Source organism: Vulpes vulpes, chromosome 1, assembly GCF_048418805.1.
Source record: "Vulpes vulpes isolate BD-2025 chromosome 1, VulVul3, whole genome shotgun sequence".
In the NCBI taxonomy this organism is placed as follows: domain Eukaryota; kingdom Metazoa; phylum Chordata; class Mammalia; order Carnivora; family Canidae; genus Vulpes; species Vulpes vulpes.
The window spans coordinates 10,774,701-10,788,547 of NC_132780.1; the positions used below are offsets into that span (position 1 = coordinate 10,774,701).

Sequence of the window (13,847 nt, forward strand, 5' to 3'; positions counted from 1 at the left end):
TAGCCAAGGCCACCTAAGGTCGCCCCCCACTGCCCCATATTAATCTCAAATCTCAAGTCTTCCCAGCTCTCCAGTTCTCAGGGACCAGGTGGGGGTCCCCTACCTACCCACCCCCACACTTCCTGGCTATATTCCTGTAGCTCTATTCCCAGATGGGACCTTCCATCTATTCAATCTATTCATTCTTTCTAGGTAGGTTGATACTGAGATAGTCTTATTTATCATGTTAATGTTTTGCCTCCATCCACTAGTTTGGAACAGGCCCTTATAGTACCAAGTATTATGGCTGCTCATAAGAACTTGAATATTAAATGAATGGGTCAGATCCTGGCCTTGTCCCAGCCTGTTGGGGAAGACAGATCAGACACAGAGTTGGGAGAAGGATCAAGGTTGTGATTAAGAGAAGTAGAGGAGGAGGAGGAAGAGGAGGACTCTGAGGGTGAGGGGTTTCCTAGCAGTATTTGAGTTAGGCTTTGAAAAATCAGGAAGACTGGGTGAGCAATATTACACAGGTAATATAGCTTATCAGGGCATGGGGAGTACTCGGGCCACAGCTAGGCACTCAGCAGGGAGCCTGCTCAAGGATTTGCTCTCCATTCTGTCTGCCCTTCCCCTTGCTCAGCCATGCTCTCTCTCAATTTTTTTTTTTTTGTCTGAGGGGACAATTGTAAATAGAAAAGTTGGAAAGGTAGAAAAGAACTTCTGGAAGCAAAGCTTGTCAGGAAATGGCTTCGAGGCACTCATTTCATTCAAATCAAGTGCTGTTTCAAGTTAGATATATTGGCTCATTTAGATATATTGGCCCATTTTCATACAGCAACCACATGAAGGGTGTACTATTACCAACTCCATTTTACAAATAAAGAAACTGAGGGTCTGAGCAGCTATACACATCCCCAAGGTCACACAGTTCAAAGATGCCACTTGGGCATTTGAACCTAGGTAGTTTAACTCCAGATCCTTGTTCTTTTTTTTTTTTTTTTAAGATTTTATTTATTTATTCATGAGAGACAGAGAGACAGAGAGAGAGAGAGAGAGAGAGAGAGGCAGAGACACAGGCAGAGGGAGAGGCAGGCTCCATGCAGGGAGCCTGTCATGGGACTCGATCGCAGGTCTCGGATCAGGCCCCGGGCTGAAGGCGGCGCTAAACCGCGGAGCCACCCGGGCTGCCCCAGATCCCAGTTCTGAATGATGACTCTACAATGATTGGGGATGAACTCCGTGACTGCCTGGGGACCGCCTGCCAAAGGAGACTACGCTGGCCCTTTAGCCCCCCTACCCCCTAGTGCCTCGCCTCTTCGCACTTTCCAGAAAGTCCGCCAATAGACATTTGAGCCAATCAGCAATCAGGAAGGGGGCGGGCCCCAGCGGGCCTCGCAGCCAATTGGTGGATCGGAGGTGTCCAAAGACAAATGAGAGAGGTTTCTGAAAGTAAGGCTGGAATGGGCGGGACTATAACCGGCGCTCTGCGCCGCGCCTCGTGCTTCACGGGAGCAGGAAGCCGAAGGGCGTGGGTGGGGCACACGCATGCGCACAGCGCGCATGAGGCTCAGCGTGAGGCCTGGAAGAGACCCCCAGTGCGTCGTGAGCTGGGCTTACCACGGAGAGGAAGCCACTGCACCCCACAGCCACGGGGGGCGGGTGGGGGCGGGGTTCGTTGGTCCAGGAGAAGGTGAGGTGCTTGACGCCCTGCCCCCACCAACTGTACCCCCCCCTTCCTAACCTCAACTGCCCACCCCTCCTTGCCTCCTACCCTGGGCCACCTCACTCCGGTGAGTAGGCCCCAGTTCCTGGTAGCTGCTCCGTCGCCCCTTCTGCTTTCCCAAGGTGTCCTCTGTCTCCAGCTTTTTTTTCTGCCTTTCCTTCCCTGCCACGTCTCCCTGCGTTCTCCAGTACCTCCTCTACCCCTGGATTTCTCCTCTGTTCACAGTCCCTTTCTGGTTTACCAGCTCCCTGTGGTCTCATGATGCTGTCCTGTCCCCCATCATTTCCTTATGTCCCTGTACCCTGTAACCCTTTCTCTATTCCCTGGCAAATCTCATTTACCATGACTCCTTTGACTCCTTTCCTGACCAAGCCTTTGCCAAAGATTCCCTCCCTACTACCTTACTCTCATCTTGTCTCTGTAAATACTCTCATCTTTCCACCTCACCCCAAACCGTCTCCTCTTCTCACCTTTCACTCTTAGTCCCCGACTTACTTGCATACTGATGGCCATTCTAGCTTTTTCTTCCAGGACACTATGGACCCCCGGGGGCCAGCCCCCCAGCCTTTCCAGCGGCCTGAGAAACCTGGTCGAGTCCGCCGTCGGAAGACCAGGCGGGAGCGTAATGAGGCCCTGATGGGCAGCCGCCGGCCACTGACCTGTCAGCATCCTTCTGTGACCAGTCAGGATCCTCTTGTGGCCCCTACTGCTCCCAAGCTTGTGGTCATAACCCAGGGCCGGCTGAGCCGGGAGCACCGGGGTCTTTTCAACCATGAGGTGAAATCTCTGGACGTGGCTCGGCTGCTTAGAGGCAGGCCCCTGGAACCAGGCACCCCGTCACTCCCTGCCAAACCCTCCCCAAGCCCAAGCCCGGTGCAAGAACCAGCTCTACAGTCAAGAGGCAAGGAGAACCAGGTCCCTAGAGGCTCAGGCCCAGGTCTGCCCAGTTCCAGTCCCACAGAGCTCCCTGGCTTGGGGCAGCTGTTGGAGGAGCTACAGTGCCAGCTGATTCTGCCACAGGCCTTCCCCAGGAGGAACCTAGTGCAAGAAGCCAGGGATGCCATTGTGAGCACCTTACAGGCCTGCCATGGCTGTGTGCCTGACCTCACCCTGGTGCTCCGTGGCTGCCAGCCGCCCCTACCAGGTGAGCCTACCTGTACTCACTGTACTTCCCTTCCCCTTGTCTGCTCTAGCTCCCTGTATGCTCCTTCCCTTTGTCTGCTATAGCTTAGCTGTCCCCGATGCTTTTTTCCTTTGTTCCAGGGACCAAGCCTGGGGGCCCTGAAAGCCAAAGAATGACACCTTCCTGGATCAACAGCCCCAACCAGTGCCCAGGGGAGGGGAGGCAGAGGAGGCAACAGAGGACAAAGGAGCTCACCTTTGCCATGCCTCACAGCTCCAGCACTCCTATGGTGCATAGGGTGAGCTTGGCACCATCAAAAGGTCCCTGGCCACCCCCCTTGCCCTTGTTGCCTTCACCATCTGGGGCAGCCTGGGGTCCCCCAACAGCCTTTGATCTGCTGAAAAGCATCTGGCTGGTAGCCACACCGCCCCCTCCGCGGCCCTGGGGGGTTGGGCCACAACAGCCCCTGCCTCAGCCACCATCACCCTTGTTGCCCGGAACCTCTGCCCTGGACTGGAGCCCCAGCCCCCCTGCCCCACTGCCCAGCCTTTCCTGGGTAGTGGCCCAGAGCAGCCCAGAGGCCTGGTCTTTTCCACCCATGAGACTGTACTGAGGGGGCTGGACAGGAGACAGGAAACCGGCACTCCTAATCACCTCAATAAAGTACCTTCTACATGGTTCTCTTGATTTTTAGTGAGTGGCTGACCCAGGACAGCAGCTTTGCTTTGCTGAGTTCTGTGTCCAAGATGGAGGGGAAGCTACCATCACTTGTCACCTTCTTGGGGTTTGAGGGGCCAGCAGCCTGGAGAAACCTGGGGCTTCGGTCAGTTTAAGATATTCACCCGCTGAAGCCAACTATGTGCTGGGCTCAGCTCTGGTGATGCTGGGGTCCCAGAGTGAGCGCTACTGTGGCTCTGTCCCCAGGAAACTTCTAGCCTGGTGGTGGGCAGTCTGGCCCCAGTGGTTGCATTTGAGAGAGAGGTGGAGGGGCTGAGGGAGTCCAAGGAGGGAGTGATGACACAGAAAGAAACAGATCTAGACTTTACATGTTTTAAGATTACTAAGAACTTACTAGTAAAGGGGGGAAAAACATTTCAGGCAATACCAAATTGCTGTTCTATGGCATAGCATGTGCAAGGCCTGGAGGAGGACATATAGAAGACTATTTTCATTCAGCCCATATCCCGAGGCTATCCTGGGACCTAGAGTGAGTCATGTCCAGTCCCTGCCCTTGTTGGGCTCCTGGTCTGGTGGGCTTGGAACTGTGTTCGAAGGATCATGACAGGAATGGCAGATGAGGCCCGAACCTGCCCCACAGGCTTTTTACTTTGGCCCAAGATACATTTAAAATTTTTGAATTCATTACCCACCATTACAAATCAGTATGCTTTAAAACAAAAGCAAAACAAAAAAAGCCCAACACATTTCTGGCTTGTCTGAAAAAAAGAAAGAAAGAAATTTGGCAGTAGACCTACTATCCCTTCTGGCAACAACTGGCTCAAGCCAAGTAGCCGAGGCCGCCTTTTCATGGGGCTCACACTCTCTTACACTGAAGTGTTTCATGCACTTATGTTTCCTGTTGGCCCCTGGCTTAGAAAGTTTTTTAAAATGATATTTTGAGGAGCAGCACTTTTTTTTTTTTTTTTTTCAGAGAAGGGGAGGAATGAAGCTAGAAATGTTTGTTGGAATCTGATCAGGAAAACGAAGCTGAGGGACTTGGATGCTACTCTGTTAAGCCTTTCCAGGGATCCTCATTGCCCACTGGGAAACCATAAGGTTGGAACCAGCCGGCAGGGGACTGAAGTGGGAGATCACACGACTTGGCGGAGGTCTAATGAGAAAGTGGCAAAGCTGGGTTTTGAACCCAGGCGGCTGGTTTCACTCTGCTCTGGGCTTCTCACAACACCTCTTCTGCCTCACAGCAGCCAGATTTCACACCCTGGTGAGCGGCGACTGGACAGGGTCAGGCAACAGAGTGTAGTGGTTGTGGCCCAGAACAAGTGGTGTGCCCTCTCCCTCTTCTGTGTCCCTGTGGGCACTTCACAGAGCCCACGGGATCGCGGGTGGACACAGCTGGGGATGGTTGTCATGGGGGCGGGGATGAGCAATCAAAGAGCAGTTTGGGGACTAAATCTGGGGGAAGTCAGGACAGAGCTGGGGTGTGTGGGTTGGGGGTCACCCCGAGATGGCAGTCTGGAGGAGGAGGCATGGCTGGGGCAACGGGAGTTCAGCGTAGGACACGGGGAACCAGAGGTATCAGGGACACCCCCAGAGGGGAGAACTGAGGCTGGGGCGGGGTGGAGAGGCTAGGAAAGGGGCGTCCTCTGTCACACCGCTTGGGAAGGCGCCAGGCCGGGCCATCCCCGAGGAGGGGGGCGGGGAGCGCAGCGCCCGGCGGCCCCTTTAATCGGGGGCGCGCGCTGGCCGGCCCGCGCGCTCTCGCCGCCGTCGCCGGGCCGGAGCCGGAGCGGAGCTGGGGCCGGGGCCGGGGCCGGGGCCGGGGCCCGGAGCGGGCGGAATGGAGCCCCCGCGCGCGCCCGCTCTGCGCCGCCTGCTGCCGCCGCTGCTGCTCCTGCTGCTGCCGCTGCCCCCCCGCGCCCGGGCCAAGTACGTGCGGGGCAACCTCAGCTCCAAAGAGGTGAGCGCGCTGGGCCCTCCCCTGCCGCCCGCCGGGCCCCCGGGGACGCGAGGGAAGGGAGGGGGGCCGCCCCGCCCCCTGCCGCCCTTCCCGGGGAGCCCCCGGGAGCCCCGGGAGCCGCGGGAGCCGCGGGGGGGAACGGGGCTGAGGGTTACGGGGTGGGGGGGCTGGGTCAGTGTTGAGGCCGAGAGGGGCTGTGGGGTCGGGAAGAGACTTGGGGATTGCAGGAGGGACATTGAGGTCAGAGCTGGGCGGGAGGAGGGACGGGTTGGGAGAGTCGGAGTTTGGAGTGGGGGTTGGGGGGACGCCGAGGTGGTGCTGAAGGGACAGCACTTTTCACTCCGCGGAGAGCCTGGAGTTCACACTCCTGCTCAGGCCCGGGAGAGAGCCGTTTGGAATATTCCCCAGCACGAGATGGTCTCTGGGACCACCGTGGGGGCGTGTGTGTGGATAACCCCCCGGGAGGGAGGGATGGCAGTCAGGTGGAGTCTAGGACTGAACGTGGCCAGGGTGGGGATCTGGCCTCCAGGGTCTTTCTCAAGGCACTTGGAAAACGGGAGAAGTGTTTGAGGGGAGAAGGAACTTGGGTGGGGGGCATCTGAGGCAAGAATCCAGGACCCAAGGTGAAGGGATCACAGAAGGATCTGGGAGGTAACTTGGTCCCCTTGTGTTTCTTGGGAACCAAGTACCGAAGGGTAGGGAAGGAAAGTTGAAGGCCTATGGAGTCCAGGGGAGTTCTCAAAGGACTCGGACTGGGCCCCTTTTCCAGGACTGGGTGTTCCTGACGAGGTTTTGCTTTCTTTCGGATTACGGCCGACTGGACTTCCGTTTCCGATACCCTGAGGTGAGCCTTCCCCAGCCAGTCTCCATGCTGAGGCTGGGAACTCCCTTGGCCTCCTGAGGCAAGGGCCAGCCCAGCTCCCCGCACTTCCCCAAACTTCAAAAGCTCTGGGTTTGCAGGCCAAGTGCTGTCAGAACATCCTCCTCTATTTCGACGACCCATCCCAGTGGCCAGCTGTGTACAAGGCAGGGGACAAGGTAAAGGCTGTGAGGAGGTTACATGGGAGGGAGGAGAAGGTCGAGGCTGGCCAGAGGGTGACCAAGTCCCTGCCTTCCCCAGGACTGCCTGGCCAAGGAGTCGGTGATCAGGCCCGAGAACAACCAAGTCATCAACCTTACCACCCAGTACGCCTGGTCAGGCTGTCAGGTATGGGCCCAGTCTGGGAGTGGGCAGGTGCTGAAGGCCGACAGCCTCAGGGCTGTGCAGACAGGCATCAGCCTTCTTCTTGCTCCTTTTCAGGTAGTGTCAGAGGAGGGAACTCGTTACCTGAGCTGCTCCAGTGGCCGGAGCTTCCGCTCAGTGCGAGAGAGGTGGTGGTACATCGCACTCAGCAAGTGTGGGGTAAGGGGCTGGGCCGGCCACCTGGGCCTTCTCTTTCCTGCCTTCCTGCCGACCCCCTGCCTGCCCAGCACCACCCCCCCCCCCCACTCCCTGACTTAGGCCAACACACTCTCCACAGGGAGATGGGCTACAGCTGGAGTACGAGATGGTCCTCACCAATGGCAAGTCCTTCTGGACTCGGCATTTCTCGGCTGATGAGTTTGGTGAGCATAGGGGGACCCAGAAGCCAGGATCTTTGAGGATGTCAGAGTGGAATGCCTGCTGAGGGATGGCTATCCTGACCTTACCATTTCCTCCTTCTTCCAAATCGGCAGGGATCCTGGAGACGGATGTGACTTTCCTTCTCATCTTCATCCTCATCTTCTTCCTCTCCTGTTACTTTGGATGTGAGTCCAGGACATGGTGGTAGTGGTGGGGTTAGGAGTTATGGGGGGCAGGACTGGGGTAGATGAGCTACTTTCCTTCCTGTCTGTGAACCACCTGAACCTCCCTCTCTTCTAGATTTGCTGAAAGGTCGACAGTTACTCCACACAACTTATAAAATGTTCATGGCTGCAGCAGGAGTGGAAGGTGAGGTTTAGAGTATCACAACTTTGAGTTCTGTCAGAGGAGGGAGCTAGGGTCCAGATACCTGGGTCTGAGGGAGGAGGGGCTGGGGGCAGAACTCCTGGGTCTGAGAGAGGAGGGGCTGGGGGCGGGACTCCTGGGTCTGAGGGAGGAGGGACTGGGGGCGGGACTCCTGGGTCTGAGGGAGGAGGGGCTGGGGGAAGGGCTCCTGGGTCTGAGGGAGGAGGGACTGGGGGAAGGGCTCCTGGGTCTGAGGGAGGAGGGGCTGGGGACTTGGACATCTGGGTCTGAGGGAGGAGGGGCCTGTGGGCCTGGAATCTGGGTCCTGCAGAGGTGGGGCTGGGGCTTGAACTCAGGAGTCTCCCAGGACATCAGTGGGAGTAAATAGTCTTGAATCCTGATGGGGATGAAGGAGGGGTTCTGGCCATCTGGATCACAGTGCTAGGGAACAGTGATGCCCCAAAGCCCGTTTCTGTCTTTCCTCCCTCCGCCCATTCTCCCCTCAGTCCTGAGCCTCCTGTTTTTCTGCATCTACTGGGGCCAGTATGCCACTGATGGCATTGGCAACGAGAGTCTGAAGATCTTGGGTGAGAATGAAGTGGGCCGGGGAAGGGTGCCCGGGCTCTCTCTGAGCCCTGTGTCTGAGACGCCCTCTCCTCCCTTCTCCCAGCCAAGCTGCTCTTCTCCTCCAGCTTCCTCATCTTCCTGCTGATGCTCATCCTTCTGGGGAAGGGATTCACGGTGACACGGTGCCCAGGCTGGGGCGGGAGGGCATGCGAGGGGGAGGTGTGGTGGGGCTAGGGAACAGGGCACTTGGGTGGACCTGGGGGGTGGCTGCCTGCTTCTCCCTGACAGCCCCCACCCCTGCTGTCTCCCCTCATGGCTGGCCGCCAGGGGCCGCATCAGCCACTCGGGCTCTGTGAAGTTGTCGGTCTACATGACCCTGTACACCCTTACCCACGTGGTGCTGCTCATCTATGAGGCCAAGGTGAGTGCCACCCGCCCCCACCCCACCCAAAGCTTTTGGCCACCTCCTCCACCTGTCTGCCAGCCCTTCCCCACATCGCACCCTTGCTGGCTCGCTCTCTCCCACTCTGCGATTTCTGCCTGCCCATCTGTCTCTCTGAGTGCCTGCCTCCCCTCTTCCCCGTTTCTGAGGAGCCTTCTTCCTCCTCCCTCTGTCTCTCACTGTCTGTCACATTTATGCTCGATGTCATGCTTGAGAGTTCAGGAGTCCCACAGACCTGGATGCCACTCTAGCTCTCTCACCTCCCAGCTAGCTGACCTCTGGTAATCCCCGTCCCCTCTAAGCCTGTTTCCTCTTCTGTAAAATTAGTAGGGTCTTACCTGTCCCAGGGGGCTCCTCTGAGGCTTTATGTCACCTCGGTTTTGACCAAAAGGTGTCCGTTTTAGCCTCAGTGTCCCCATCTGTGAAGTGGGGTGATAATAAGACCTAACTTCATCAAGTGGATGCAAATGGAAAAGCTTATGTGTCGTAGGTGTCTAGCCCCATGCTGGGCCCCTGGTAGGAAATGTGCTGCCCTTCTCTACATGCTTCTATTTCCATTTTGTGCTCTCCTGCTGCTTCTGTCCTGACCAAGTACCTCTGCCCCCTGGGTGCCCAGGGGTGGGGTCTGGGGCCCCTGTGTGGAAGGCAGGGGGTCAGGGCTATGATGAACCCTCTCCCTTGGGTCCAGTTCTTTGACCCGGGCCAGGTACTGTACACGTATGAGTCGCCGGCGGGCTATGGGCTCATTGGGCTGCAGGTGGCGGCTTACGTGTGGTTCTGCTACGCCGTGCTCATCTCCTTGCGCCACTTCCCGGAGAAGCAGCCCTTTTACGTGCCCTTCTTTGCTGCCTACACCCTCTGGTGAGACGTGCTGGGGCCCCAACCTGTCCCTGTCTCCTGGGGCCTCCCAGAAATGGCTATCCGTTTCTCAGACCCTCCTCAGTGAGGCTGACGGGCTTTCAAGTCAGGCAGCTGTGCCAGGGTCTGCCACTTACTCACTTTGTGGCCTGGAAAAAATTACTTTCCCAAGTTAAAAAAGAAAAAAAAGTGCCTCAGGTTGCTTACCTGTAAAGAAAGGATTATCTTGAGCATGCGTTGGTAATATTGGGTCTGGCACATAATAAGTGTTCAATGAAAGTTAGTTGTAACTTTTTTTTTTAATCATTCAATGTAACATAGCAGGACAGTAGACAGATTCTCAGCCCGACTGCCTGGGTTTGGATCCCAGTTCCAAAGCTTGTAAGCTGTGTGATCTCACACAAATCAATTAACTTCTGTCTGCCTCGGTTTCCTTACCTGTTTAGTGGGGGATAGAAACTGTACTTGCCTCATAGAGTCATTGTGAGAGTTAATGAGTTTATATACGGGAGATGCAGTAAGTCCTTATGTTCATTCATTCACCAGACACCTTCTGATTTCCTATCAGGTGCTAGGATTTGGGGTGGGGTGGAGCTGAGTTAAATTCAACCTAGTCTCTCCTTCCAGAATTTCCCAGGCTAGTGGGATTCCTGGCCCCTTTTAACGTCTGGCTTCTGAAGGTCACACTGACTTCTTTCTGGTTTGGGACCCACTGGGGCCCTGTGCGTGTGCATGGCAGGGGAGCTGGGGCCATGGGGTGGGGAGGAGGGCAGAGCAGTGTCTCTACTGACCCAGTACCTTCCCTTTAGGTTCTTTGCAGTTCCTGTCATGGCCCTGATCGCCAACTTTGGGATCCCTAAGTGGGCCCGGGAGAAGATTGTCAATGGCATCCAGCTGGGGATCCATTTGTACGCTCATGGCGTATTCCTGGTGAGGAAGGGCATCCAGGTGGGAGTGGGAGCCTGATGGGCGGGGGACACGTGAATCTTCTGTTCTGAGCTCTCCATCCATTTCCTTCACTTCATTCCTTTAGTCATCTAACAGACATTTACTGAGAGCCTGCAGGCTGATATACCCCCCAGAGTCCACCCTCTTTTATTCCTCTCTCCTACCTTGTCCTGCCCTCTTCCCCAACCCTACTGCCCCATTTTTTTTTCTTAAATAAATTCTATGTTCAACGTGAGGCTCAAACTCAACGACTCTGAGATCAGGAAGCTGCATGCTGTACCAACTAAACCAGTCGGGTGTCCAATAACTCTACCCTCTTTCTTTGCCCCCTTCCATTCCTATTCGGAACCTGTGTCCCCAGACTCACATTTCCCTTCTGTATCCCACCCCACTACCTTTCCCAAACTCCTTGGTCACTACTATACTCTTCCCCAACACATTCTCCCATCTGCCATCACAGGCCATTGTCCAGGAAGAAGCAGGTGGGGTGGGCCAGGCGGGGACCCCAGGAAGCCTAGATCTGAATGATATCAAGAGAGTATCAGCACCAAACCTCTTTGCCCTGGTTTATATCCTATATGGCCTTCTGGGTGACAGTTCATTCATCTATATGTTTGTATGCCTTGTTTAATTGTCAGAGCAGCCCAGGACAGGATGGATAATGGTTGTTGAACCCACTCTACAGAAAGGGTTAGAAGCTAAGGCCCAGATAGGGGAGGTGACCTGCCAGGGCTCCATAGCATTTGGTATTAGGTCAGAGACTTGAGCCCAGTCCTTCCCCAGCATACCATCAGAGGGGGCTGGACAGAGATATAGGTCCTTACCCTAGAGGTCCACAACGTGGACCTGGGGAGGGAATGTACTCAGTCACAGATGGTCCAGTCCCCCATCTTCCACCTCAGAGCCTGACTTAAGTACAGACTGACCTTCCCAGGACAGCACTTCTAAAAGCTCTGCGGGGAAAAAAAAAATAAAAAAATAAAAAAATAAAAGCTCTGTGGGAAGTCTGAAAGGAACAGAGAGAGGAGAAATGCTGGGAACCATCATGTGCCAAGCTCTGCACCAGGGGTTTGCATTTCTACCCTCTCCTCATCTTTCTAACCTCTTTTCCCCAGTGAGGCTCAGGGAGTTTTATCAACATGCCCCAGATCCCATACTCAGTGAGCTGTGGGGCGAGAGGTAGGGTGCTAGCCCGAACATGGAAATGCAGTGCCCTTTTAGCTAGATTTCACGTTCAGCTGCTTTCTTTCCTAAAAACGCTGTTAGTTCAGCACTGCTCCACCTCTGGCATTCCACAGTTCCTTGTTCCCTACTGAGCACAACCTTGGAGGGGTGGGGGTGGGGGGGTTGTGCTAGGTTCCCATGGGCTGCACACCCAGTCCCTGCCCCGATGACCTACTAGACTAACTGGGGACACATCTCTACATTTGACCAATACCTATCGAGCACCTATGAGCCCAGGTACTGTTCTAGCTGTTGGGGATTCAGTAGGGAGCTGAACAAATTCCTGCCCTCATGGAGTTAACATTCTATAGAGTCCATCTGGTGTTGTCCAACTGATCTTTCTGTGTTTATGAAAATATTCTAAACTCTGTGCTGTCCAGTACAAGAGCTACTATTCACGTGTGGCAACTGAGCACTTGAATGTGGCCAGTGTAATTAGAAGCAAAACTTTTCGTTTACTTTTGATTAATATAAATGTAAACAGCTCCATATGGCTAGTGGCTATCATACTGGACAGTGAAAGGCTCTGACCCTTAACCAGCCAGCGATAAGTCAGTGATCAGGGCTGATGGAGGAAACATCGCAGGGTGGTTGAGGGAGGAAAAAAGGTCGGAGCTAGGGCACGGTGAGAGCTCAGAGTAGGTGTCTAATCCAGGCTGAAGGGCCGCAGGGAAGCGTGGGGGATGTCAAGTGAAGGGGAATCCTTAGGACCCCGTGTTTATGGAGACGGCCTGAGGCCTGGACAGTACTTCTCCAACCAGCACCTGGCTCTCGCCCCAGATCATGACGCGCCCATCGGCGGCCAACAAGAACTTCCCGTACCACGTGCGCACGTCGCAGATCGCCTCAGCCGGGGCCCCGGGCCCCGGAGGGAGCCAATCCACGGACAAGGCCTTCCCGCAGCACGTCTATGGGAACGTGACGTTCATCAGCGACTCGGTGCCCAACTTCACGGAGCTCTTCTCCATCCCCCCGCCCGCCTCCTCCGTAAGCCCCGCGCCCCCGGCGCACGAGGAGCTGCTGGCGCCGCCCCTGGAGTACCTGACCCCGCTCCCGGCCCCGCCGCCGCCCCCCTCTCCCAAGCGCCTGAGCCCACCCCCTGCCTTTCGCACGCCCCGAGCCCCCACACCGCGCCGCGACCGCCCCCCGGCGCCCGCGCCCACCCTGCCGGACTGGGTCCTGGCGCTGCTGCGCACGCCCCCGCAGACGCCACGCGCGGTGCCCCCGCCCCCCGCCTTCCGCGGCTCCCCGCCCACCCCCCGGCCGCCGCCGGAGTTCGCCCCGCGCGCTCCGACGCCGCCCCTTGAGTACCTGGCCCCGTTGCCCAGACGCCCGGCCACCCGCTCCTTCCCCGATTGACACCTGCGCCCGCACCTCGGGAGGGGGGCTCCTTTGCGGGGAGGGGGACGGGCCTTCGGGGCCGCATCTGCCCCCCGTGGGTCCCGGACGGCCTCTGACCCTGACCCCCCTCCCAGGCCGGGAAGCAGGTGGAGGAGACGGCGGTGGCGGCGGCGGTGGCCCCGAGGGGCCGCGTGGTGACCATGGCCGAGCCGGGCGCGGCCTCCCCGCCCCTTCCCGCTCGGTTCCCCAAGGCGGCCGACCCGAGCTGGGATGGCCCGACGCCGCCCTACCAGCCGCTCGTGCCCCAGACGGCGGCGCCGCACACCGGCTTCACCGAATACTTCAGCATGCACACGGCCGGGGGCTCCGCACCCCCGGTCTGAGCACCCTTGCCCACCCCGCCCCATGGGCCGCGCGCCGGGCCCCGGCCGGGCTCCGGATCCCCGCTCTATCCCGGCCCCAGGGCTCTGCCATCCCAGGCCTTCCCGACCCTCCCCACCCCGCGCGCCCAGGTAGGGGTGCGTACTGGCCCGCTCCCCTCTCCCGTTCCCCCGACTTTTGTGCCAAACGGTCCCGCGGGAGCCGCTCTCCCCGTCCCCTCCCTCAGCCCCTGCCCCGAGCGGCGCCGGATTCTGGGCTCCCGCTGTTCCGAGACCTACGGCCCCCTGGCCCCCTCCGAGACCTCTGATCCCGCCGGACCCCGGAACACCAGTGACGATCGCCGGGACCCTGCGCGTGACTCTCCAGGACTCCGCGACCCCGAGCCATTGCTCCTGGGACGGAAATTGTGAATCTGGTCTCGACTCAAACCTTCCCTTGGATCTCTGTGACCTCGGACCCGAGCTCTGCCCACCCCTATCTCCATCCGGGGGCCCTCCCTCAGGTCCCCGGCAGAAAGACTTTCTCCCTTCTTGCCAAAATAAAGCGGATTCGTTGAGTTTTTATCTATAAAATGGCCTCTTTACATCTTGCCAGGGCTCAGAGGCGGGGCGGAGCGTGAACCAGCCCCGGCTCTGGGCCTCGGTGTGTCCA

At 57.4% G+C, this 13,847-nt stretch overlaps 2 protein-coding genes across 3 annotated transcripts; both read left to right on the forward strand.

Moving 5' to 3' along the window:
* Nucleotides 1-1,439: 1,439 nt before the first annotated feature.
* PRR19 (proline rich 19) lies at nucleotides 1,440-3,504 on the forward strand. The gene is made up of 3 exons (XM_072753951.1): nucleotides 1,440-1,672; nucleotides 2,237-2,849; nucleotides 2,969-3,504. Exons 2-3 carry the CDS (start codon nucleotides 2,243-2,245, stop codon nucleotides 3,439-3,441), a joined length of 1,080 nt encoding a protein of 359 aa, XP_072610052.1. The 5' UTR covers nucleotides 1,440-1,672; nucleotides 2,237-2,242; the 3' UTR covers nucleotides 3,442-3,504.
* A 1,759-nt stretch (nucleotides 3,505-5,263) lies between these two features.
* TMEM145 (transmembrane protein 145) lies at nucleotides 5,264-13,768 on the forward strand. Of its 2 annotated transcripts, none has more exons than XM_072753972.1 (15): nucleotides 5,264-5,466; nucleotides 6,236-6,310; nucleotides 6,427-6,504; nucleotides 6,587-6,673; nucleotides 6,767-6,868; nucleotides 6,987-7,071; nucleotides 7,183-7,254; nucleotides 7,370-7,438; nucleotides 7,942-8,022; nucleotides 8,106-8,184; nucleotides 8,330-8,423; nucleotides 9,133-9,305; nucleotides 10,112-10,232; nucleotides 12,255-12,461; nucleotides 12,950-13,768. In XM_072753972.1, exons 1-15 carry the CDS (start codon nucleotides 5,347-5,349, stop codon nucleotides 13,196-13,198), a joined length of 1,692 nt encoding a protein of 563 aa, XP_072610073.1. In that variant the 5' UTR covers nucleotides 5,264-5,346; the 3' UTR covers nucleotides 13,199-13,768. The 2 variants fall into 2 exon arrangements, with proteins under 2 accessions (XP_072610073.1, XP_072610068.1); XM_072753967.1 differs by having other exon boundaries at nucleotides 5,268-5,466; nucleotides 13,423-13,768.
* Nucleotides 13,769-13,847: the final 79 nt, after the last annotated feature.

Coding starts and splice junctions, on each gene's coding strand:
- TMEM145 (XM_072753972.1), top strand. CDS start 5,347: ATGGAGCCCCCGCGCGCGCCCGCTCTGCGCCGCCTGCTGCCGCCGCTG. Junction 6,505..6,586: donor TGTACAAGGCAGGGGACAAG/GTAAAGGCTGTG, acceptor TGCCTTCCCCAG/GACTGCCTGGCCAAGGAGTC. Junction 6,869..6,986: donor TCGCACTCAGCAAGTGTGGG/GTAAGGGGCTGG, acceptor CACTCTCCACAG/GGAGATGGGCTACAGCTGGA.
- PRR19 (XM_072753951.1), top strand. CDS start 2,243: ATGGACCCCCGGGGGCCAGCCCCCCAGCCTTTCCAGCGGCCTGAGAAA. Junction 2,850..2,968: donor CTGCCAGCCGCCCCTACCAG/GTGAGCCTACCT, acceptor CCTTTGTTCCAG/GGACCAAGCCTGGGGGCCCT.